General features: G+C 36.5%; 1 protein-coding gene across 4 annotated transcripts in view; it reads right to left on the bottom strand.

The window, feature by feature from the left end:
• The window catches only part of EDIL3 (EGF like repeats and discoidin domains 3), a 250,484-nt gene that overhangs the window by 132,953 nt on the left and 89,685 nt on the right, over positions 1–27,846 (bottom strand). For 3 of the 4 annotated variants that reach the window (XM_071801892.1, XM_065860557.2, XM_071801893.1), the window contains one exon: positions 18,567–18,596. The exons of the other annotated variant lie outside the window; for it this stretch is intronic. In XM_071801892.1, coding sequence (XP_071657993.1) covers positions 18,567–18,596 — 30 coding nt within the window. The remainder of the gene's footprint in view (positions 1–18,566; positions 18,597–27,846) is intronic. 4 annotated transcript variants of the gene reach the window in all.

Genomic DNA, 27,846 nt, shown 5'->3' with positions numbered 1-27,846 from the left:
GAAACCAGTGGTACATATGACTTCTATCATCTTTTGGGGAAGAAAAGAATTAATCTCCTTGCTGCTGGAGCTAGCAGAATAGCACAGGCTTCCCATGGTGAGGAAGTTAAGGATTATCACACTGAATTAGGCTCAGCGTCCAGGTAATTCAACCCCATCCCTGATGCTCATCAGTTCCTGCAACCTGAGAAGAAAGCTGAAGAATCCTGCAGTGAGACTAATTAAAAATCTGCATTAGATATCTTACAAATATTTGAGATTTGCTTAATCTCTGAATTTTTATATTTCACATCCTTTTTTCAACTAATACATATGTTTTCTCCTTGCAGTTAGAAATTATGTTTATATGACCTATATATGCACCAAGGAGAGACCTCCTCTTTTTCAGAAGTATATTAGCCTTTTTATTTCCTGATCACCCTTTTAAAAACTTTTTTGAAAGGTGTAACCCTTCAAATGTGAGCTTATAGATTTCAAAGTTCAGCAGACACAAGTCCAAAATATAACATAATCCTATTCAAAAGAGACCATCTTCCACAGAAACACTCGAATGAGCATTCAAATCCAGCAGGAGTGTCCCAATAGGTTATAACAGAAAACTGCTTTATTGCATAAAAAAGGGAGGAATATAACAAAAGCTTCTGAGGGTCTCTTGATCTTCCTCACATTTACTACTTTACCTGTTAATTTAATACGATTGTGCAAGGCTTACCTGACACAGAGGCTGGTTTTGAATGCCCCCAGCTGCGTGTCTGTGTGGGAGTCATGATCCTTCAGAGACCATTTTAACAACTCAACAGAAATTATCCTGCATTTGCTGAGCTCTGAGGATCATTAATCATACCAAAATACATACTTATGTATCAGCCCATCTAGATGGTCAAGCACACAAGTATGACATAACCATTCCAACAATGCTGGACGAGGAATTAGGTCTCATACCCCTGTTTGAGCCTCTGCACCGCCTTTGTGGTTAAGACTAAGCTTCTGGTCAAGCATTTTGTAGATATCACCTGTATTTAGAAGAAAAATTGATTTTCCCAAGAACATTCTGGATACAGCTGGGTCCAAAGAACAGCACGTTTGATCACTGCTTAAAACTGCAGCTACATCTCAGCTGCCTGCTCAGCAGTGCACAGTTTTGAGGACATTTGAAGAGCGTTCTCAGCAGATGTGCTATTGACCTGCTGCCAGAAGGAGCTGTAATCATGAAAATGAGTTCTTCTAGTCAACATGCTCATTCTGCCACTTATGTATGAAGCATCTTCAGTAACAAATGAATATGTTGTAGTCCAGTATTGGCTCTTTCTTACTGATAATTTTTTTCCCTTAAAAGTCATTATGGGTTCAAAATTTACATAAACATCTAAAAATTTTAGGGCCCAACTCCCATGATATTGGGGCATCATGACACAACTCAAAGAAAATAGTGTCTCAGTTCAACTAAAACCCAAGCAAGTTGACCTTGATGTATTTTGAACTACCTAATCCTTCAAGACTTCTGAAGTGCAATAAATTCTTGCTTGCCCAGCATACTTTAATATTTGTAAAACAAAGAGAAAACAAAACCAGAAAAAAACACAGTAACTCCGCTCCTACATATCAATATATTTCATTTGATTTCCTTTCGGAATTTGGCACCATTAATTCTATTTTGCTTTAGGTTACAAATGATTTTTGTATCAGCAACTATTTATTATACCTACAGCTTTTATTCGTCTGGTTATTTTAACCTGAAAAGAATGGGCTTTGCAGAACCCCATTCACAGTTTATGTGGATTACTGATAATATTAACTGACTTTTATATGTTATTCCAGTTAATGCATGAAAGTGGTAAAAATAATTAGCAGTTACACATGCTTTCATCTCATGAACATTCTCAAAATATCAGCTTTAAAAAAAAATAAAAATCTGTTCAGCCTGGCTCATGAGTGACTTAGTACTGTATTAGATTCTATCTAACTATACATTCATTATAAACTAATGGCACTGATCCAGACTTAATTGCACTGTGATTAAATATTTATCTTGTTTTTAATGCAGCAAATGGAGCGTGCTGATTATAATGATCAAGGTGTCTCTATCTGGATGCAGCAAAAGCAAAGGTTCACCCCGTCAGTGCAAAATGCTTTAGGTTATTTCCGCACATTTCCCTCTAGCCCTGTTCTGTGGATTTTTATTACAGAGAATAAATTTAAACTGATTGTCCAGCCATCTTCCCACCTTTTTTTAACTGTGTAGCCAGAATATTTTCTGATAAGATGATATTTAAACCAGATGGATATACCGTTCTTTTCATTAATAAATAGTCCATTGAATGAGAATGATAGATTATACCCAAATTTGAGGTGTGGTCAGTATAGTAGGCAGTATAGTGATGCTACACCAGCTGAGACCTGAAAATGCTCCAAAAGCTGGAGAATGCGTTCCGTGCTTTACAAGACATTTTCCGCAACTTCTTTCTCATTATTGCTCCTCATGTGCCTCAGCTTCAAAGCTAGAGGACTTTCTTTCCCATTTCCAATGCTGTTTTTCAGTTCCTTATACCCTTCATCAACTACATTTGTGTGTCCATATAAAGCCCGCGGTGTTCTTCCCCCACCAGTCATCTCATAAACTACTGCAACAAGTTAATGCAAGACCTGTGCTGCATCACTTTAAGACCTTTCACAGGAGGATTTTATTTTCCCAAAGAATACATGCTTTGTTTACAGAAAATATAGGTTCAAGGCCTTTTCCTTTGTTTCCTCTAACTTTACACTCAGGAAGCAGCAGCACTATTTTTACCTGGATTATAATGTTTCAGTCGCTGACTTCTCACACTCTTGCTGGCCCAAGTGTAGGCCCTTGGTTGCTACACTCTATTTTTTTGTGGTTTACTTTGTATCACTATTAAATCCAGATTAATTTTCCAGTTTATGTTAGAACTATATTCCATTGATACTGGTTTACATCAAACAGAAAAACCTCTGCAATGACAGAAAATCTTCTATGTTGTAAAAATTTTGCTGAGGGAGTGCAAAGAATCTTGTATGTTGCAATAATCAGAAACTTAGAGACTTCTAGATTGAGATCAACAGACAGTTCAGAGGTGCAGTTCTGACAACACTGATGTCTACAGGTTCTACATTAAAATAAACTCTCGAAATTCATTCTCTACATAGTTCAACAAATCCATTTCTGTATTTACTGCATTGGTCTGTTGCTTGAATAAAATATACCCAGTAACAAGGAAACTATGCATAATTATCTAGCATAGAACCTTACAGTCAATTGGCATTTCTGTGCAACAGTGCTATTTTTATATTGTTATTCTTGTCATCATATATGAAGATGTCAGTTTTCACTGTTTCACTGCACTTTAAACTGTCAGTGATTGTAACTCTTATCCTTTTTCACTATGTTCTGCTAAAAAATGGGAAAATGAAAAAAACAAACAAACAAACAACAAAACAACAACAAACTAGAAATATTATTTGGAAACTAATTATAACAGCAAATAGATAAAAATCCAGTTAGTCCTCCTGCTGAGCATTCCACTAAAAAATGCAACAGTCTAAACTTATGCTATTCATATTCATATTTGTATGAGTCAGGTCTCATTACTAGTGTCGCATTAATGACACTGAAAGAGTAGAAGAGAATCTCATAGGGTGGTTATCCTTAGGACATGAAATATTACTAAAAAGTGATGAAAGAGAATCACCAAATGTAAAATATATATATAGTCCAAAAAAGCATAAAATTGTCCACAGCAGAAACCAAGGGAAATAGACAAGACTTGCACTCCAGTCAGCCATTTCCCTTAGGATATAGGACAGAGGAAATATATTCCTTTCCACTTTACTTTTTTTTTTTTTTTCCAGCTGTCATCAAACACTTCTGATTTCTTGTACACTACCCTAAATCCTTTCGAATTCCAGATTCTGTCACTCTTCTCCAACTCTTACTCCCTCCTTAGTAGGATCATCATTCTCTTTCTCCTCAGACACCATTCCTGCTTCATACTGATCTCTTGCCAACTCAGAAACCCACACACTGCACAACCATCCCAATTTAAAATCACAAACAATGTTTTTAGTTATAGAATCATACAATGGTTTGGAATAGTTTGGAATCATACAATAGGTTGGAAGGGACCTTCAGGCTCATCCAGTGCCACCCCTGCCATGAGCAGGGACATCTTCACCAGCTCAGGTTGCTCAGAGCCCCGTCCAGCCTGGCCTGGGATGTCTCCAGGGATGGGGCATCCACCACCTCTCTGCCCAACCTGGGACAGGGTTTTACTAGGCTCAGTGTAAAATAATTTCTTCCTCTTGTTATATTCCTTCAGTTTTTAAGATACATAGTAAAATTACTGGATGTCTGCTTCTTTTGCACCAACTACATGCACAACACAAATACAAATTAATTGCTGTTGATTACGGTGATTCACTTGCAGTTCGTTGTACATGGATGAAAATACTGACCTATTTTTTTTGGACAATAGTAATAATTCCTGCAAAGCAATACTGGAGATTAGTTTTTCTTCTGATAAGCAATGCTTCAACTCAAAATTCCATTTCGTGCTATTACACACAATGCAGCTGTTGTTGTTCAAGTACAGTTCTCTGCACAGGTAAATTTTGCCTTCAGCAGAGCATTCTGCAAGGGCTGGAGCATAATCTGCAGCACTCCCAAGGACACAAGCATATTTCTTTAGGGAATGTCATGGTAGACTTCCCCTGGAGCCACACACTCTTTCCTGGTGTACATTGTCAGCTGTGGCATGGGTATCTTGTCTGACACATCCAACTTTCGTCTGGTTTGCAAGATCCACAGATCTGTGCACAGGCATCATGACGACCATATTAATGAGTGATTTGAAATGATGAGGGCATGAACTAGACATAATTAACTTCCCCTCACCTCAGGATAGACAACCTGAGTGCATGTTAATATTCTCTTTCCGATCTAGTCTAATTGTTAGCTGGATATGGTTCCTGAAAGGGAATTAATAATGTTACTCATCTGTCGATGTAATGGAGTCAGGCACAGAGAATTTCACATGGATCAAAAATGTGCTGCATTTAGGCTCCAAATGACAAAAACAAGACCAAGAGGTTATGAAACAACTTCACTAATATAATGTGTCCTTTCATCAAGGATGTCCCTAGCTACATGACTTAAACAATCTGAATGAAAGTCTTTATTTGGAATTTCTTAAGAGGTTGCAACACATTGCCTGTGATCTGCTATGGAACTTTTAGATTGAAACAAAACTTGACGATAAATACGTTACCTTACATCTTCTGTCACTGCCCCTGTTCACAGGAAGCTAAACCAAAACACTGACCTGACAGGATCATTGACTTGCATTTTGTTTCAAAAATGTCTAGTATTATTGTTTTGCAGGAAAAAAAAAAAAAATTGAGAAATTCCCAGTTGATATGGAAAGTTTAAGAATCAGATATTGAAATATAGTCACCCATTCTATTAGTGTATATTAATGAATACATACTGTTCTGCAGTCTTAACAGGACAAAACACTGTAGAAAAATTGAAACTAATGAAATTCATGAACAGCTGTAACAAAGACTTGGAATAATGTTGTAGAATGCTAATTCATGCTTTCAAGTAAATGTTAAAATATGGTACCGCAGGCAAACTGAATATGTAAATCTATATCCAGACCTTTTTGTTCTTGGATTATGGCTTCCTCATCTTAGCTAGCCATTTCAATAAAACTTTATTAATTTTTAGTATTTTCTCAGGTTATTTGGCACAATTCAAACAACATCTAAAGTTTATAACAGTACAACTCATTTTAACGTTTTTTAGTAATAGACAACTAGACATTCATGGGAGCATGTTACATTTTCAGCCTAGTTATTTTTTCAGAACAGTTGTCATACAACCACAACTCTCATTGCAGCTAGTGGAAGATGTGTCTTGAATAAGTAATGAATATGCACTTTTGGACTGGACTGTAAACGCTTCCATACTTTTACTTATCTCCAGTCATACTGATAATTTTCATCTGGTATTTATTACTTTACAGTACTTTGGGTCTTATGTAAATATCTTTGCCACAATTTTGAAGTCAGATAGTAATTACTCACAAGGAGTACTATTGAAGTCAACAGTTTTATCTAAGTGGAAAAAAAAAAAAAGAAAAAAAAAATAGCTGTTTCCAAAATAAAATTTTGAAATACTACAATTGTATAGATGAGATTACACAATACAGCAGACGATAGCTGAATACTACATATCATTCTTTCTTTAAGCCTAATAATGGACATTCATGCTCTGAGGTAAAATACTGTTTATATAAAAGACTTACAAAGGCAAAAAGTTATATGCATTTTAATTGCAGCAATAAAGGTTTAAGAAGAATGTACAATAAAAATAATTTATGCAGTTTTTAAGACAAAAGAAAAAAGGGAGTCTTGGCTCTGGCAAATGGTCATTAGCATATGGAAAGTCAATCTATCAGGGTAACAATGAGTATTGGTAGACATGAAAGAAGTGTCAGATATTTGTTACTGCAAGAAATGGTCTAAGAAGTTGCTGCATATATGCAGAAATACCCACGGCCCTGGCTGAGTGACCTGTCAAGCCTTTGCTTGACATTTCTATGCTCATAAATCAAATTATGTTCTCTTCAAGATAATAACATCTGGATTTTGCTTGTAATGTTCCTTCAAAGATATATTTTGATGGGGGCTGTTCAGTCTTTGTCAGTGTTAATGGCAGGCAACCTGCAACTGTTCATTAAAATGTAAATGCCAAATCTTCCTTCAACATTATTTTCTCTGTTCAAGATAAGATAGACTTAAAGATCTTCTTAACCCCTCACTAACACAGCTACTCAGAGAGTTCAGTTAGCTGACACCTTACTGGCAAATAATACTGATTGAAGCCAGAGTCAAGGCCGTTTGGGATAGCTGGGCTTTTTTCACTTGGTAGGGGTTTTGTGAGGATTGGTAGTAGGCAGAAGAACAGTTAATAGTGCAATCGTTATGGCTTAACCAGAGCTAGTAATACAACCATGATAGCTGATCGCTTGTCCCCCTCTTCACCCCACAAAAAAGGCAGAGAATCAAAAGGGAAGGGAGAAACTTGGATTGAGATAAACATAGTTTAATAAAATAACAAAATACTAATATACTGCTAGTAAGTATATATATATATATATAAAGGAAATAGAATATGAAATAAAAGATACTCAATGCAATTCCTCACTAACTCCCTCCACACCAAGCAGCCAGTCCCAGAAAACAGCACCTGGTCCTGAACGGCCAATTCCTGAGAAAGAAAAAAAGGAAGAAAGGCAGAAAGGCCAAGAGACCTCTGCAAAAAGGCAAGAGACCGAACTAACCATCCCAAACAGAACTCTCCCGTCTCTAACAAAAAGACCAAAGAAGGTGAAGAAGTAAGAGACCAGAAGATTCCAACTCTCCTTAAATAATTCACGTGATGCTAATTGTATGCGATACTCTTATCGATCTGTCTGGATGTCAGTCAAGCTCTGCCGCATCCATACCTCCCCTTCCTTGATACGTCACACCTGTGGGCAGAACTCAGAACATCCTTGGTTCTCAGACCAGAGCAATTAAAAATATCACCTCTGTCCCGGGATGTTATCTCTTGTTCTCAAGCTAAGTCCAAATAATGACTGTGCTAGCTATTGAAAAGAAAGGTTTCTAACTGCATGGAGAAAATTAACTCATTTTCAGTCAAACCAGCACAGCAATGCAGGAAGAAACTCATTTTCGTGGTAACTGGACATCAGATCAGTAGCTGATGAGACAGAGATTCACGATAAGAAAGACTATATGGAAGAAAATGACTCACCTCACCTCTATTTTAAACCCTCTGCTCAGTTCTCCAGGGCACTTAATTCCATTTGCAGATAATCCCATTATCTGTCAGTTTTAACACTTCCCTGTCTTTGATGCACCAGAAATCCACAGCAATGTAATAGTATTATGCATATCCATGATCACAATTGATAAAATACTGCTGCTTCAGACATAAGAAAAACACATGTGCCTGAATGTCTGTTCATTTCACCTACCAGCTGATTCAATAAAATATGCTACCTGTATCTACAAACAATTCCTCCATATAGCCTTTCTGCAACCTATGTACCTACATCCAAATCCTAAAAGTCACATCTTTCCTTGATTATAAAATCGGTTGCAAAAGGGAGTGAATCAAGCAGAAGTACCATATTCTTTCAGCTCAGGCATGCTCTCTGCTACTTTGACACAAGCCTGTGAGTTTTCCTTGGTGCTTCCTTACTTGCTTTAGCAGCTATCCAGCCTGCTTAAGCTTAGGCACATCTGTAAGTTCTTTAATACCCTTACATAATAGGATTTGAACTACTGAAAAGGTAGGACAAGGATTCTGGTTGTAAGAAGACTTTTTTTTATTGTGCAAGATTACCAAGAATCAGCATAGATTACCAAGAATCATAGTAGGCTTTTGTTTGTTTACTTGCTTTTTACTAAACAAGAGTTATGGATAAAAATATATGTGTTTATCTAAGAACAAGATATACGAAGTGAAAAGAAAACTTACTAGAACAGCAGATTTGCAGGATACATGATAAAAAGTTATTTTTATGGTTAAAGGCTCTCCTTGGCTCTTTCAGTATATCAGCCAACTTGTAAAATTGTAGAAATTGTGATATAGAGTCATTCCTAGGAAAGTTATTAGATAATAATATTTCCCATTCATTCTGCTATTAAATATCATAACATGGCAATTGAATAATAACATAGATGGTTAATTTGTTCTTGGTTTTAATCTTAAAATATGGTTTTTTTTCTTTTCCTTCTCTTGTTTATTACACCAAAGAACCTAGGACTGGACTGTACATAGTGTGAGCCTGCAATACTTAACACTTTTCTGTTCCTTTGTAAGCCAATTAATTTTTTTCTACTGTTTCGTTATATATTGATTTCACAATACTCTCAAATTAAGGCTTTTCTGGTACCGTTCCTCCAACACAAGACTGGTGCATTATAATCATATCAATAGTACATAGTACTTGTAAAATTCACGCTGGTTAACTTTGCTCAGAATTTACAAATGTTATCTTGAAGTAGTCAGCACCAAGAGTGTATAACTTATACCTCGAAGATCATTAGATTTCAGGAAAGCTTATGACAGCTACTTTTATTTATTTCTATAACTATAATTATTTGAAGCCTGATCTTTATAAACTTGCATCAGTGCTGTTATAAATGGATTTAGCTTTCTGTAGGCTCAAAATCTTTGAAGCACAGAATATTAATGTACTTAATGTATATCCTGGAAGGAGATATCATAAATGAGTGTGAAGAAAAATGAATGACAACATAAATCAACAGTTTTACAAGATGAGGTCCTAAAAACCTCAGGAGAATAATCAGAAATGTGTGCATTCTTATATGTGAATACACACCAAAATTCTAAGCTACATAAAACCAAAGTCTACTTGTGGGTTCTTCCTATAGTAACCAGAAAAAAGGATTTACTTAAATTCAGAGTTTCTCCCTAATTGACATGATTTATGCACATTCCTTCTGTAGTAAATAAAGAAAATTGAAGGAATAACTGCTTGCTTTTTTTTAAATATCTAACTTCCTGAGATGACTTGTCCTCCACAGGTTTCTGTTCCTTTTCTTTGACTGCAAAGATGGACCTAGATTGTACTCCTCACTCCTGAAAACGAAATCAGGATGAGATGACATCTACCCATACTGTTTCTGCACTGATGTCCAAAATGACTACTGCCCAAATAGTCTTGGCGCAATTTAGTGTCAAATGCACAACTGTCAACAGTCAGGATTTCAGATTCACACATGGGCAAGAACTGTCTCTCATAATAGTATGCGACACCACTAAAACTTTACACTGATGAATATTATTTGGCTTACAACGACTGTCATGGAATGGTCTGCTTCATTGCCCATGCAAACCTTACTTAGCATCTTCAAAAGAACGTTTACTTTAGAGCCCTTAACTTTGCTACCATGTACTATCTTTCTACAGGACCAGTCATCCTACAAATGGGTCATTATTCAATACTTCTTCATCCTCCTGAATGAATATGTAATTCAAAGCCTTACTAACTAAAAACCACTTAAATTTGCACTGAACAGAAAATGAGTAAAATTTCTTCCTTGGTACTCTTCTATTTTCACTGTGAATCCAGTGTTTTAAAGATGGTCATAAGACAGCTTAAAATGAAAATAGGCACAAAATAAGCCTCTTTGGGATACTATTTTTAACAGAGTCCTTTTCATCAGGCTTTTTAACCTGCTTTCAAATCCCGAACCAACCAGTACTCCTCCTTGTTTTACTTTCATTAGTATTTGTTTGGGTTTTTTCTTTTTTTTTTGTTCTTTTTTTTTTTTTCCACTTTCCATGCATTTAATGCCTGTATTGGAATCTTTGACTGCTGTAATGCAATTTATTTACAATAGCTCACCAAAAAATAGACAATTTTTTCTTTGCTACAGCTTTCACTACGTATTTCCACCAAATGCCCCTTCCCACTGACAGCACACGTCACTACATGGTAAGTCAGATCAAGGAGCTGAACCAAATGAACACCAACTCTATGAGGGAAATTGCATTAGGGAAGAGGATACTTTCAGCAGGAACAGCCACGTGGTGCAGCTCAATATGTAGCTGTATAATCATTAGAATGAGCCTAAAGAAGAGAGCAAGAAAGCATGAGTTTGTTGGAAGCAGAAATCAGAAATAAATAGCCACATAAATAGAGAAAACTCTTCCAGCAGCAGAGAACCCAACATGGATAATCCCACTGCAGCCTTTCCCTTTGTGTGCACATATTCAGACCCACTCACTCTGTGCCTATGTAAAATTCATTAATCTAATTTATTTGCCTGCAAACTTCCTTCTCCCTCCACAATTTCTGTCTCAGTTTCCGTCACTTCTCAGATGAAAATCTGTCCATTCTAACAGGAGAGGATTTGTTATCTGCTCTCTGCCTTGGTTAGTTATTTGTCATATTTTCTCCTGCACTTCAGCTCTACTTCTTGGAAGGACAGACAACACAAGGAGCAATAGAGTATACTGAGATCCCCGGAGCAACAAGAACAGTAGTTTCATAGAATCATAGGAAAGTTTGGCTTGAAATGGATCTTCAACACTCATCCAGTCCAACCCCCATTCCATGATCAGGGACATCTTCACCAGCTCAGGTTGCTCAGAGCCCCGTCCAGCCTGGCCTGGGATGTCTCCAGGGATGGGGCATCCACCACCTCTCTGGCCAACATGGGCCAGGCTCTTAACACCCTCAGTGTCAAAAATTTCTTCCTCATATCTAGCCTGAATCTCTCCTCCTCTAGTTTACAACCATCACCTTTTGTCCTATCGCAACAGACCGTGCTAAAAAGTCTGTCCTCATCTTTTGTATGGGCATCTTTTAAGTATTGAAAGGCCACAACAAGGTACACCCTGTTGTCTCAAATCACTTTCTGGTCCTCCATGTGCCTTAGCACAGCTTCTAGGAACATCCAAATGGAATGGAATCATGATCTTCCCAGGCACAGAGGCGAGGCTGACAGGTCAGTAGTTCTTGCGGTTCTCCTTTCTACGCTTTTTAAAAATGAGGGATTTTTTCTTCTTTGCCTTGTTTGTTCTTGCTTCATCTTCAGAGGTTGAAGCAATCAGTGTTAAGTGACAATTCTTTACTATTTTATTCACACGACCCTGTCTTAACTGCTAGCTCTGATCTTTGTATTTGGCCAAGCAAGGTCTAGACAGCTGCAAAGCTGCTTCTTGTTTTCCCCTTCTGGGGTGACACCTCCATCTGTTCTGCTCTCCATGATACAGAGATGCATTGGTAGTTGTCATGGCAGACTTGATTTCACTCACTTTCAGACAGCAGCACAAACTGCCGGCTTCCTTAAAACCGACTTCTCAACTTTGTTAGGTTAGGACCTGCCTCTGCTAATTGAGTGTGAACTAGGCCTACCTCCTTGGCTGACTCTGTGGACTTTTCCATGGCAGCAAGAACAGCAACCTCTGACACTTCACTGTGAAATTGCTTGTCCCAGCTCTGAAGTATCGGTGCAGCAAGGTTTCTCAGTAGAACAGCTTTGAGAATAAAAAGGAGCAGCAGAACACCATTTTTCCTTAACCTCATTATGAGAAACAGTGAAGCGATTTGAGCTGAGTTCAGCCTGAGGCAGATGCCTGGTATGGGAAATTCCTGTCTCAAGTTCAGGTGAGAAAGTGATAAGCAACCAAAATAAAATGTTCATGACATAAAGCAATAGCTGGCTTAAGGGACACTGTGATCTTCCACTTCCACTTTTATTGGTATATGGTGATGAAGGTTGTAAACTCACCAGAAATATCACTCTTTATGCAGATTATTTAAAAATTTTGCCCATGTATGAGTTTCTCAGATAGTTGCCAGCACTGCAGGCTAATCTCAGCCTCCTAGCACTCTTTCTGTCTAATCCTGAAAAGAAGCAAGGAATTTTGCCAAAATGAGCTATTTTTATGATATATGGACAAACTTTCACTGAGGGATAGACTGAAAATACTAATTAATTTCCATTCCTGACCTAAGCAAGATTTCCAGCTTTAAAATGTGACAGCCTACTGTAATAGCCTTCAGTGCCACCTGGAATCTAGAGCTATTTCCACTGCGTAAACCTCATTTACATCGGAGTAGGGTTCAACATGACCTTTCTATAATGTTCTGATTTAGTCTACATTTTTCTTGAAGTATATGTAAAAGTAATTAACAAGTTAGCTTCAGGCACTGAAAAGTAAAATACGCATTTCAAGAAGAAAAAGAAAAGGAATTAGTACAAATGCATAAACCAAGTTAAGCAAGAGAGTAAAAACCCTATTACAGACCCCGAGGGAACAGCAATTCCTTTACCTTAGAATAATATGAAAAGATGCTTTTCCTCTTCAAAATGTGTGAAATAGAATAGCTTTGCATTCCACAGCATAATTATTGTACCTCAAAAGACAGCCTGACAGAATGCTCTCACAAAACTACAACACTTAGCATGCTGCTGTACAGCAGTCAGTAAATTGAAGTCCTTGAGACTATACTAGATGTAGCTTTGAGGTTTTGAGGGTGAGAAAGTAAGAAGATTAAATACCTCCTGAACTTTTTGTAAAGTTTTATTGCAATAAGCTAGGAACATATGTTTATTTTCTTTTTTTCTTTTCTGATACTCATTAAAGCAGTTACCATTTGAACTTCTTGCAATCAATGGGAGGCCATTAGGACATTATTTTCAGGAAGAAGAGATAGCTTTTGTGAAATCTAATTTCATACTCACAATCAGTTAAGTTTTTTTAAGTGAAACATACAGTATAGTTAGAACATAAGGATACAAGGATAATTCCTGTGTAAATACTAAACTCAGTAAGATCTCGAGTGTTTTCCATTTGAATTCATAATATAGTTCTCTGAGGATCAACAACAGGTTGCCAGCACTTTAACCAACTGGTTATCTTCTGCTCTTTGATGAGCAGTTGAACACCAAAAGGTAAAGGCATTTGCTGACATGATGGAAGGAAAGACAATGAAAAAGTGGTTATAATATTACTCTGCCCAAACAAAAGACCTATCTAAAATTTCATTTACAAAATCACAGAATTTTTTTTTTTTTTTTTGGAAGGGACCTTTAAAGATCATCTAGCCCAAACTCCCTGCCATGCACAGAGACTCCTTCAACCAGATCAGGTTGCTCATATCCCCATCCAACCTGAACTTGATCACTGCCAGAGATGGGGCATCCACGGCTTCTCTGTGCAGCCTGTGCCAGGGCCTCACCACCCTCATCATGAAAAATGTATTTCTTATGTTCGATCTGAATCTGCTTACATTCTAAACTAATATCAAACTATTATAATCTATCTGATATAAAGCTATCTAAGATGGTGCTGACTAGAACCTTCCTACCTTCCACCATAAAGAGTTACGAAAAGTCAAAATCTTAAAAATTCGATTTATGAATTTACCTCAAAATAGACTGGGACAAGGGAAAACTTCGGATTTTAATTATTTTATGTCTACCATTTTAGATCTATGGAAAATGTTAATTCAGTGATTTTTTACATGCAGGGGTATTTAGAACAAGCAAAACCACTTATTTTTTTTTTTTAAATGTGGCTCACATTTTTACAATACAAATTCTGTTCTGTTTGTTTGTTTAAACTCACCATGTTCCATAAACAATTATTTCTGAAGAACCAGTAATTTTACCAGAAAATTGAAAAAAATTCTACTTTTGGCTAAAACAAGATTGCATACTTTTTAAAAATCTAAACTTCAGTAATGCTTAGCACTTAGGCCTGTGAAATAGTATCGTTTTGTCCCTTTGATTAAATAGAAAAAGAAATTCTAATTTTATTCTGGATCACAGGTCAATTAAAAGTATATAATATTCACAAAATTCTCAAAAAATATTTATAATCCTCACAAAATTAATGTATTAGCTGCAACTTGAAGTACTTCATATTCTTTAATAAGTTTTTGTTTGGAAAAATATACTTTGCCTTCCAATTAATCTCATCTTTCCTCCCCTGCAATGGTAACACTAAACACACTCTCTTACCTCAGAGTGTTTAGAAAACAATTATAGGGTACTTTTAACAGTTTTGAATGCTAAGCGATGACTACTGGACCTTGCGGCTGGAAGCATGTGCACACCTCCTTCCCAACACTACTGGATCACCACTAGAATCAGAAGGTTAATTACACTCCATTAAGATAAATGTCACAAGCTTGAGGAAACTTGCTGCTTTTTTGGAGAAGCGCAAAATCTGGTGGCAAATAGAACTCGCTTTCTGCCTGAACAAGGTCATCCCACTGAAATTACTGTGACACACTCTTGGTGACTGCATGAGGCTTCAGGTATAATTTTTATCTATTTTTCAGCACCTCTGCATCCTTCAGACTGCATGACTGCATTTGTGCTCTGAGGAAGAGGTATTTGCCTGAGGCAGAACACACAGCTTTATAAACGTCAATAAAATCACAGAAATAAGTTGTATTGAAACAATCCCCTAAGAATGCACTAATCTGTTACTGTCAAAGCAAGAACAACATCTGGTCATACCTTAAAGCAAAATCAATAAAAACAAAAAATTATAAAGCATCTGAAGAGATAGTATTGCTAATTAAATTTTAAGACATAGATTAATCTTAGGTAAAGGATAATTGCATTTTATCTATAAATTTTCCTCTGGAAAAGTTAGGACAAGTAATGTATTTATAATGAAGTTTTAAAAATTACTTCATTTTCACACGCATGCCCTTCATCACTAAATTTGAAACATTTTTTCCTGCTCTTAATGCAAAAGTCTTGTTTTGAGTTTCACCCCCATCAGGAGCAACATAGTGCACTTTTTGTTAAAATTTATATTGAGCTTCTAGGCTGTACTTCCACTGCACCTAATTTGAGCTGCAACCTAGAAAACACATGCTTAAACACATGACACAAACACAATAGGTATACTACACATTGGCTATTCAAATACTAACTACATACTTCACTGCTTTGATGAGGAAGATCCAAAACAAGCTGCATACACCTGTACAGAAAATTATTGTTTCATCTTATGGACTTTCTAAAAAATTGTATCCTTATTAAATATATCTTATTTTGATCATAGTCATATTCCATGCAAATGTAGAGTTGGTTTATACTCGATTAATATCCAGGAGAACAGTTTAAGATCCACAATTTGTTACTAAAAGCAAAGACTGGGACTGTTTTCCCAAAGGTGGAAATTATCATCTGAAGAGAAAACAAAACAAAACAAAACAAAACAAAACAAAACAAAACAAAACATTCTGGGCCTGGAGAAGTTTAGTCAAATTAAATCTGACAAAAAAACTTCAAAGTAATTAAAATATTTCCCAAGAAAACATTTGTTTCAAAAATAATTCCCGAAGAATATAACCATGTGAAGTATTAATGTTCCAGAAACAGATTAAATACCAGAAAGTATTACTGCTTCATTAATTAGCTTAATTTTGCAGGTATTTAGTCATGTTCCTTTGTAATATAATTTCTGAGCAGTTAAGATTTGCACAAATGTTCACAAATACCTTGTCTCATATTGTAAATCTTCCATTTACCATTCACGCCAGAGGCATTGTTAATCTGTCCAAACCAAAGAACAAAAAACATTTTGGTTCTGTATGTTTGTGTATTTCTGGTTGTTGACTTGTTTGTGTGGGAATATCTACCTGTATTGCAGTATCCGTGCATCTCTCACGTATACTTTCACTGCAAATGGCATTCTCTCATGGAATAACAAACATGAAAAGGTCACCATTCTTTCTGTTAAGAGTTTTCAAGCAGAAAGTTAAACTAGTATAGCTAATTACTGCGTAACTAATTGTGGCACATTTTCAGATGCCAACAAACCCTGAAACTATAACAATATAAACAATGTCTAAAAATTAGGTGCAGTTCACTTAACTAACCACAAGTAAGTATATGATTTTCGTTTGAAACATATCTGATCAAGTCTTGTGGGAAATATTTGAAAAAATATCAGTGTAAAAAATGTTATTGATAATGAGTGAATTTAAAAAAAAAAAAAAAAGAACATTTAGGAATATCCTGTGATGGAGCAATGCTCAAAGATATTAATTCTAAATTGTTGGCTGAGCTTTGTTGAACAGAAGAATTATGTGAGGAAATAAACAAAGCAATGATAGTAGGGCCGAGTAAAAGAAAACAGTCAGAAGTTATTAAAACCAAACCATTTAAATGAAGCAAACCATGTCACCTGACACTCCATAAGGCAAGGGCTCCTGAGGGACAGAATAAAGGATCTGCAGACTTTTGTGAAATTATTGAAATTTCAGCTGGTGAGTTGAATGGAGATCTATAGTGAAGCCCATATAGCTGACTTATAAATTCCATTTCCCTCCATGTACCCATTCTCAGCTGATGCATCTGATTAGCTTGGCCGGCTCATATTACAGGCTTTCACAAAAACGGTGGTGATGTTCAAAATGCAAAGAAGGAAGCGATATCTCCATGAAACAATCCACTGGTTGCACCAGGAATGATGGTTTTACAATGCACAACCCTAGCAATACTATCTTGAACGTTAGCGCAGTGTATCCGTATATGCCTCTAAATTCTGTCTCTACAAAATGTGCATACTGAAACTAATTCCATAAAGGAAAAAAAAAGGGTGTTTTTTTTTCTCTCTTTCTCATCTAAAAAATAATCTATTTTTGTAACTGATACTTCTACTGAACAGCTGCATTAGGTTTCTATTAAGATATTTTCCATGAAAATTTCAAGACTGACAGATCTCTCAAGAAACCGACAGTTGGGGGCTGATGCTTAATAATTTTTAGATATACTCCTCAGGGGTGTGTTAGTACTCTACAGTACCTTCCCAAACTCTTCCTTTGTTTCTCAGTTATTCTGTTTCTCAGTTTTTCTCACCTCAGTCATGCTTTCTTTCCATTCCACTACTATTTTCATGTTAAAAGCTCCCTTTTGCTTCTTTCTCTATTCAGTGCTAGTCTTAACTATTCTCCCCCTCTCACATTCTACTCTAGGTTTTGTTCTCCATCCTTTCATTTATTGTTCTCCACCGTACCCTAATTACTTATATTGCTCCCAAGTTGAGGTTAGTGTTGTAAACAGTGTTCAATCCTTCCTTGCCATCTTTTCTTCATTCACTTTCCTTACCTTTTCTCCTTTGGTCCTCTGGAGACCTTTACTTCTTTTAACAAGACACTATAAAGTGACTCCCTACCCATTTGATGTTTTAGCTCACTGAGTTTATACAACTCAATGCCATTTCAAATATGTTAAGCTGTTTAGTGGCATTTTTCTTTGGTACGTTGTCTTCTTTTTCTTTAAATACTCCCACGCTAATGGATTGCCAATTAATTAGAAATAATTAATCTTTGCAATAGAATAAACACTACGTGTTTGTGTCTCCTGGGGAGCTCCTAAACTAATTTTTATGACTGTGTTGTTAATGGTTCTCACTACTTGGCAGCCTGTCAATGGAAATAAAAGTTCGCTGAGCAGATATTCAGGCCATAGTCTGCAGAATGTTTTCTTTGAACAGGATGTTTCTACACCTGCTGCCCTTCCCTTCCTTCACTGCTTGTTCCCAGGTTGCACCGTCTTTAAGGATGCCAGTTTTAGGGGTCATGCAGATGATTGAGCTTCACCAGCATAAAGACAGATAAAAAGCTAGAATAAACAATCATTTTTTTGAACTCCTGATTGCTTTTGACCTGGTTTCTTGTGTGAAGTCCGATGTGCCAGCTTTAAAAAAGGAAGAAACAAAAAGGAAGGCACCTGTGGCAAATAAGATTTTAAATTACTACTGGAGGAGTGTATCTCCTATGGACTCCAAATTAAGGATGTGGAGGAAAAAAAAAAAAAGGAAGGGGATCAAATAGAAGAGAAAAAATGTGAACAGTGATATGGCTATTTAGCATGTATTAGACCCAAAATAAACCTGTTTAAAATTATTTTAGAGAAAGCAGTGAATGAATGGTTACCATAATGCAGATGTAATCATAAATTATTCATACCTGCTGAAGTTGGTTCCTCTTCAATCGAGGCTGTGCAAAAAGGGAGTGGGGGTGGGGACAAGGAAGGGAAGGGAAAGAGAAAGGAGAGAGAAAAATACAGATGAAGAAATCCATATAGTTTTAACTGTTATATTATTTGCATTTTCTTAATATATGAGCAATATGACCATGAAAAACTTTAGGCTAAATAGTTTGATCAACATGAATAACAGATCTTAGTGGAGAACTAAGCTAATGAGTTAAGATCTTCACTTACATTTAGAATGTTACACTCTTAACCTTTCCCTCTAATTCAGCTTGGTGGGACAGGCTCAATACTACAACAGCGATGCTCAACAGAAGAGTTTGTGTCAAATTCTGTGCAGCCAAATTTATTGCCAGCTGTTGCAGTACTAAAAAAGAGCGGTTCTTAAGGTAAAGCCTTCTAAGAAATCAACAACAGGGCCCAAGTATTTGGTAATCTAATGAAATTCGTTGTCTGATGACACAGCTCAGCCAGATGTTGACTAGCTGTCAATGAGAGGTACGTTCCACACCTTTTTCCCATTTCCCCACCTCCTTGACCCTTCTGTTTCCTTCACTTTCCCCCAACTTGCTGCTGGCAATAATGAATTAATGATCCTGAAATGAAGTATTTAGGGAGCAAAAATGATGGTTTTGGGGTTTGTTGATTTGTTTTGGGAGGGAGGCAAGGATGGGTAGTTGTCCATTGGACTCTTCACTCCGTATGTTTAGTGTCTGAGGAAAGCAATACAAATTCATATCTTCATAGTAAACCATTTCCCTTTCGGTGATAGATAACCATTAAATTGCCTTGAATCACCATCAGAAAGCACGTTTGACTGCAGACTATCTATTACCTGTTCATTCAAAATAACGAAACAGATGGATTCACAGTAAAACTGTATTTTAAAAGTACATCAGTGACCTAGCTCTTCATCTCCTTGCAGTCAGTATGTTTTATATACACATGCATCACAAAAATGGTCTTCTCACACTCTTGCAAAGTTTTCAATGACAGAAAAAGTAGCAAGCAAGTGTTTCTCACTTGGATACTCTAAAAACATGTAGAAACCTGAGAGGATTCTCCATAAATGTGATATAGAGACTCTCTTATGACACTAACCACTCTTTTAAGGAGTCTTTTCTACCAGTTGAAATGAAAGCTCCTCTGTTTGATTTTTTGCAGAATCAGTTTCATAAAACAATGCCCCTACAGCCACAGCAAACATTGATCCTCCCTGAAGGCTTCAGGGGTTGCGCTTGGCATGTATAAAGTTTTCAAACATTTTCTCAAAGATCAGTGCCATGCTTGGTAAATTGACTTATTTGCCTCCAACATCACTCCATGTATTACGGTGGGAGAAATAAGGAAAGGAGCAGGCAGATCTTTCCTCTTTTTAGTGAAACTTTGTCAGAGATAGCAGAGACTTTTTCAACAGACACCAACAGCATTTGAGACCAATGATAAAACTTGGTTAATTCAGTACAATATTCTATGTGTGACTGTATGTGACAATTAATGCCGGACATATGAGGTATTTCTTATTGCAGAGAAGCATGGTGTCCTTTTGGGGCCTGTCAAATCCAATCAGTAGAAAATAATGAACTACTGTCTGAAGCACCAGCCAACCATCTCATCTCCAACTGATATTTCCTGAGGTAACTAGGCGATTTTTATTTATATAGCTTTATATAGTGTTCAGATAAACAATTAAGACATTACAAGAAGAGTACATTACGAAACACAATCCTCATTGACCTAAATCAGGTATTCAAGAGGCTAGCTCTTCCCTTTTGTAACTCCTCATTTGGTGTCTAGATGTGTATTTTGAAACTAGATTAATCCATTTCGAGGTGTACATATGTAAAGATCACATGAAGCTTTTAAATATTGCAATAACATATGCTTTCACTGAATAATTTCTGAATTTAAATAACATGTGTTTGTAAGAGTCAAGGATTTGAGGACAATGAAAGAAAGAAGGGAAAACACAACTCTACTGGTTTTAAATGGAACTAATCAGATATGTGATTAGTTCAATAACAACATGACAGCTGATTCTAGAAAAAAAGAAACTAAGTATTTAAACCTTAAGAATAACAGAATCAGAAGTAAAGAAATAAACTACAAAACCAAGTCAATCAAGCATCTTGTAATTTCTCAAGGTACCACTGGCAGAGAGGACTACACAAACAGAACAGAACATGAAAGTTAGTTAGAAGTTCCATTACCATATTTTACAAGTGCCAAAATCTGTACTAGCTGCAAGCTCAACTATTGCTTGAGCAACAAATAATTAAAATACTACTGACTGTGCATTAAATCTGGTTAAACAAAATTGTCAATTAGACAAAGAATATTAACTCCAGTAGCATTTTTTTTTTTTTCAGATTGCTATGTGAATAACATTTTTAGACTTAATTACTGAGTTGAATACCAGCATTAGTAATTCAAAACTGGATTCTCTTATTACTCTGAGGGTTGTTTCAGTGGGACCGCTCTGCACTTAGGTACAAGTCTAAATAAAATTGGAGAGCTGAATCTCAGCTGAAATAAATCACTCAGACACCAAGACAGCTATGCCAATAAAGTTATTTTCCTGTTTATTTAATTAATTTTGACTATTTGATAGCTGGTTTAGGCTCCTTCAGGAATAGACTATGTTGATTCTTGTCTGGGTTAGACTAGAGTTAGTGAGAACTGCTTCTGTAAAATGCAAAAGACGTATCTACTTGTCAATACTGTATTTCTTAACCTTCAACAGAAATTACAGATGCATATTAACAATACATATGAAGATATTAACCCATTTGTACTTAATGCATACTTTTTTAAAAAATGAAATGAGCTTAATCTCTTGTTATATATGCTATGACTTCTTTCACCCTTCATAGCTTGATAGACGATGTTTAAAATCATCTATCAGCCTTCAACAAACTATTGAATACTCGAAGAATAGACTATTTTTACTTTATCATACCAGCTCAAATGCAACGTCAGCACTCTGCTTTCCACTTGTTAAATAAAAGCACTAAATTACCACACCAAAAATGTCCTACACAACGCTACATTTTTTTTTTTTTTCCATCAGCAGTGATTTAAAACTTGTGGTTATTTTAAAATGCTATGTATTTATACAGTGACTCATCTCCACAGTAATTATCTGTAATTTACTTTCTTATTTCCAAGGGGTGGAGAGGGAGTAAGCTGGAATTGCCTTGCTCAACTGAGCTGGCACAAGCTGGTGACTCACTATGCTGAGTGGTGGATCTGGGTTTCTCCTTCCAACTTCAGAGCAGCGAGACTAGCAGAGAGGAGCCAGGTATTCGACATAAAATCCCCCAAAACAGTCACAGACATCCCCAAGTTGTGATCTGATTACAGCATTGCGTGACTTCGAACTGTAAACTACTCTGCATCCTTAAAGCTTTTTCAAGAACATTTTTCTTCTTTTAATGCATCATTGACAAAATATCATAAGACATGTGGCAGCACGAACATTATTTTTTATTTCCTTTGAGAAAATCTGGTGTTCAGTTGGGAAAGCTTAATCATGTTTTCCTTAGGGGTGGATAACTGCATGATATAAGTGCAGGAGTGGAAAAAACTAAAAGACATGGGTAGATTTGGAAAGCATATACCAGGATACATATTGTCCACAATATATTAGCTTAAGAAAGATAATGTAAGAAGACAATGCTTGGACAGTATCTAAATACCTATACTGAACTTTTGATTGTTTCTGTTATAATAGTAGAAGCCTTGACAGGTCTGGGAAAAATCTGAACTTTGAAGCATAGGTAACTTGAGGGAGGTAGATTCAGTTTAATACTGTACTATACTGCATTATGTATTATGACACATTGCACTAGTTTTGTGTTTATGTTAAGACTTGTGTTAATATTATATTAATGTGAAATATGTTCGCCTTTCACATTCCAATGAAATGTAAGACATATATAAATAATAGACTTAGATATATGACATTATCTGTATGGAAAAGGCTATGGAAGAGCTCTACAAAATTATCCAAATGAACATCTGTGAACAGTAGGATCCAAGAGTACATAACATTTTCTGATTGCGATGCCAAAAATAAATTATGTTCTGCTCACCATCAAAACTCAGGATCTCAGAGGACCTGAACGCTATGAAGACTGACTGACTGACTTCCTGAAAACTCAACATCGATCAGTAAGAATGTGATTTTAATGCTCAGATGTTTCATTGAAATTATGTGCTTAAGAAGTCTATCTTTTCACCCGCTCCACATTAGACAGACTTCAGTTCATACTTCCCATAAACTGGTTCGATCTTCTTTGGTTCTCAACCCCTGTGGGCAGTATTGGCATGACTGGTGAGGCAACGCATCCTCAAGCAGAGACACAAACTCTGTTCCCACCCAATCCCCCACTGAATCCGAACTCATCCATTCCATTAAATGTGCTAAAAACACCTCCAAGTCACAGATCAGGTGCTTAATGCTGTCTCACCAACTAACTCAACCAACTCAACTGGCTGCAACAAGTGATATAAATAGTTGTCACCCCTAGTTATAAAGAGGAGTAAATCCTAACAAAAGCAGACTGTTTTCAAGACGTGCGAATCTGATGAATCTGGAAAATGCACCATGAATTTATGCCAGCTGGTCAAAGATACATCTGTTAGTGTGAGTGAGAGGTTGTTATCTCACAGTTGTACAGTTGCATTTGTTCAGTTACGGTGTGTTAATTGTAATTGTATTACTGGGACACCAGCACATCCTTCACCATTCACAGGCCCTTGGGAGCAGTAGGGCCGCCTTCTAGCTTCAGATGGCGAAATCGTGTTTGCAGCTATTTTCGTAAATTAAACAAAGCAGAACAAGAAGGAAGATACCGGTTAACTCCTTAGTGTACGCCAGTGATAACTTACTATGAACTGATGAAACTCTGACTGGATGACAGATGCTAAATGGAAAAGAACGTTGTTAATTAAGAAACCCTAGAAATGCCTGTGGCACTTAACGGAGGAAACCTGTCTCTCTTCATGGGTTTACATTCACTTAAGCACATAAAGCCTATGGAAACCATACTCTTTCTTCTCTTCGTTATTTTATATCAATAAGTAAATTGCTAATACAAAATTACTATCTGAGCAAAATTTCAGGTATTATTAAAATCTAGCATACTAGCATCTTAAAATGACATTGTCAGAAAACCCAACAAGGGTGACTAGTTCATTCTCACTAGTCTTCCTTTTTTGCTAAGTATCAGGGCCTGGTGCTGAATGAGAACATGCTTGAATATAAAACAAAATATTTCTTTGGGTTAAATTCTATATTTTGCAGAGACAAGATTAAATAGTGATTTTTGTGTTTAGTGCCTTTATACTCAAAACCTTGTGGAACAAGGCAGTCAATGGAGTGCCTACTGAGCCTCTTATTTGGCAGAATGTTCTTCTTAAGGAAAACAGCATAAAAAGATTTAGTTTTAAAACAATTACTCAGTTCTTAGTCAGCTGCAGATCTTGCCAAGGTTTCAAGTGCTGCCAAAGGCACAACGGTACTTAAAGCTGTAATTCTGAAACCAGGAGTACTCTGTCATGACTTGAAATATCACAAAATTTTACACACACACTGCCATATGCAGTCTTGAGTAGATGTGCATATTCCAAAAGAGCAGAGAATGTAATCAGAAAATATGCTAGTACTTTTATGTAAAAAAACAAGCGTATTCAAATAGCTGAGTGACTAAGATAGCAAATCAGTCTACAGTAGCATTCGCTTCTTTAAATTTCAAGCAGCATTCTCCAACACCTAAATGCATAATCTTAAAAATAAATACTAGAAAAGGCTATAAAGTTTAGTTATGGTGAAGAAGGTATCTGCTGGTGTCTATTACACTTATGGATACAAATATCTATCCAGGATATCCCCATAGTTACACAAAGATAATTTTGCCTTGCAAGACAAACAATTTCATATTTCCATATTTCAGTCACTTGTCTGAAGCTTTTTCACTTGACTGGTTTGTGTGTTTTAAAGGAAATTTGAACAGCTATTTTTATGTGAATAGAGAATTTTAAAATAGCATTGTCTGTCGCACTGCCAAGTAATAATGATGATGGTAATAACTTTTATTTTATGGATATTCTTCCTCTTGGAAAATAAAACCAAAACCAACTAATCAACAAAAAATCAAACATACCAACAAAAACCAAACCACCAGACAAACAAAAAAACACAAACAAACAACAAAACACAGTGAAAGCCCACTCAAAAGCTCACAGTGTGTTTGAGCCTGGTTTTGGCCTCCACAGGAGGCTGGATTAGCTCTGTCACTGCAAATGTGTACCCTAGTACTTGATCCGGGCTAAGTCAAAGGCACCTGGGTGCCATGCCAGATACACTGTTCCTCTGTATTATGAGCTGAAAATGTGTTGCATCTCAATATAGAGATGACAGAGGCTGAGAGGTCAGTTTAATCTGCTTTTGATAACAGTTTACTCACAGCTGGGAAGCTCCTGGCAGTTGGTCTCTGTGCAAGGGAGACCAAAGGAGAGCAAGGCTTTCCCAAAGGTACAAAAATTCAGGCTGAAACAAAGCTGGTTTGAGATAAGTAGATGTTGAACAGGGTCTGAGCATCACCGAGTCTTCCAACAGAAATAAGATGATAGAATTACTACAATACTACTTGACAATATCCAATATCCAACATCTAATAGATTCAAAACCACAATATACAATGCTCAAAACAGAGCAGAAAATAGCAGCTAAGACAAAAAAAACCCAACTCTACATGGTCCTGTAACAACAGATAACAACTTTAATGCATGAACTTTTTGTGACACTATTGTGGCATTTCTCACCCCAGACTAACCTGAACCAGACAGCCTGCTGCCAGCAGATTACATCCAGATTGACCAGCTTGCCTCACTGAAATACACACTAGACAGTTCAATAAACACACAGGAAAACTCAACAACTTTCAAACCCTAAAATTTCAGGGCAAATACGTATCCTGAAATTTCTAGTTCTTTCCCAAATACTTAGCTGGTTTTGGCAAATTTTCTAATATGCTAGCTACAAAGATTGTACTGCCATCCCAGCTGGGGAATGAAGCTCTATAAATCAACAAATGGACAAAAAAAATTATCATAATAGGTAAAGTCTTTAGATTGCATCAAGACAAAATGTAAAGTATTTAATGGTCACTCTTTCACAGAGAATAGTCTACAACATGTTAAATAAAACTGCATAAGACCAGGGGCATACAGGTCTGAGTTCAAATACCTTGCTTGGTTCATAAACCCTACAGCAAAAGTATATATATACTTTTTTTTTTTTTTTAAATCCAAGCTATAGTAGTCTTTTCAGCATGACTGAGGACCAGCATACTGCATTTCTGAGATAATTTCCATGCAGCACTATCTTCATCACAGAAAATTTGAACTGCAAATTGTGTAACGTGCCAAGAGGAGAATTCAAAGGAGCAGATGGCAGCTGAAATGAAGGATGTAGCATTAGAGGAGTCCCATGCAGGGATACACAGCACTTTGGTGTGGTGTGTGTTTTTAATTGTTTTTCAGCTACTTCAGGAATCAGAACGGGGAATATCCCACCATAAAGCTACATGGCGTAAATACAGGGACAGAAAAGATGGAGTCCTGTTGCAAAAAAAAAAAAAAAACAACCAACCACGTGCAAAGCAGATATTTTAAATTAGTAAAACATTTTGGTAACCAAAATATTGCCTTTGTAGCTTATTTTGCTTTATATTTAACTTCAGTACAACCACAATAAATACCTACATTATTGTTTAATATTGAAAAATACACGTTGAAAAATGTATATGATGTAGACTGTGGCAAAACAGTGTCAATACTGTCCAGATTCAATAAAACCCTGCCCTCCTCCAGATCTCAAAGAATTTATTGCCATATGTCTATAGAAAATGTCAATTTATCTAAGGATAGCTGCAGAAGTTATACTGAACCTGGACCTTTTCAAACCTAGCACATTGTTCCACCCTGAAATACAAATGACAAAGAAGTTTACTTTAAACCTAGGGCAGTTTGAACAAATTACTGTGCCCTACACTGGTTTTACTGAGCATGCAGTTCTTTGCTGACAGCTGTATTTCAATGAACAGAAATACCAAAGGAGAAACATGCTTAAACATAAGCATAAAAATAGGTGTTTTTCTCTCTTGCTGACACTAATATTGTTTTGCTATATGCAGTGAAACAAGGCAAGAGAAAACACAGTGGTATGAGGTAAAAAAAATCACCTGACTTGAGGTTTATTTATTCTTCTCAGAATAGCTACATTTCCCCCCTTGGTATCCTCCCATCTATACACGATTCTTAATTTTTCAGAAAATAGTTAAAACTTGTGCGTGCAAGCCTTCTTCTCATGAACAAGTGAAGACAATTTACATTTATTTTTCTTTTATATTAATCAATAAAACTACTAGAAGTCAAAAGTTTATCAGCCTCTCTGACTTCAACCCTGTAAGAAGCATTTTCACAGCGGCTGTCAGTCAGCACTCTGGTTTACCTCCACACCTTTCAATTTTCATTAGTGTAGGAGTCAGGCTTATTGATTTTGAGGTTTGTTGTTTTTTGGGTTTTTTTTAAAGAGTTTTTTCATCCTGAGTATATGGATTTTCTGAAACCCACCTCAAGCCTACTTTTCCATACGTTCCTCAGAGCAGATATATTCATTTTCCTTGCACCTTCCCTCAGAAGCAGAGTTCTGAGTTTTCAGAGGATGCTTAGCACCCTCTCCAGTGGCTGCACTTCAAAAGCAAACCAAACCAGCACCTCCCGCTGTGAGAAATAAGAGCTGTCGGGCTCTGGCGAGCTGTGCTAAAAAATGTGTCCTCCATTCCTTTTGATTTTCCCTCTTCCATGCTTTAAAGAGATGGCAAAATCTCTTCTTGCATTACCTCCTTCCAACTGATGTTTGATGGAGTCTAGAGCGCTCCTATACACTTGCATCTCCACTGCAGGCCGTTGCAGCCTATCACAAAAACAGAGATCACTATTCATTTAATCTGCTTTCCTTGGCATTTGAAATGTTGAAAATGCTTTTTACTTGGTTGGGTCAGGTCAGAATAATGTAACTTGATACTTCAATCCTTGCTTCTGGATTCAATGATGCCTTGTGTTCTTAAAAAATGGACAGAAGTGCAGGATACACAGGGAAAGTTGTATGGTGCTCTGAACCATTTAGTGCAACACCATAACATTGTCTTTTATTGGCAGATGTGGCACTTTTGTTTGGGCCTTCAA

The sequence above is a fragment of the Patagioenas fasciata genome, chromosome Z (assembly GCF_037038585.1).
Source record: "Patagioenas fasciata isolate bPatFas1 chromosome Z, bPatFas1.hap1, whole genome shotgun sequence".
Classification (NCBI taxonomy): Eukaryota; Metazoa; Chordata; class Aves; order Columbiformes; family Columbidae; genus Patagioenas; species Patagioenas fasciata.
The sequence above is the reverse complement of the archived record's forward strand: the minus strand, read 5'-3'. Positions and strand labels throughout refer to the sequence as shown.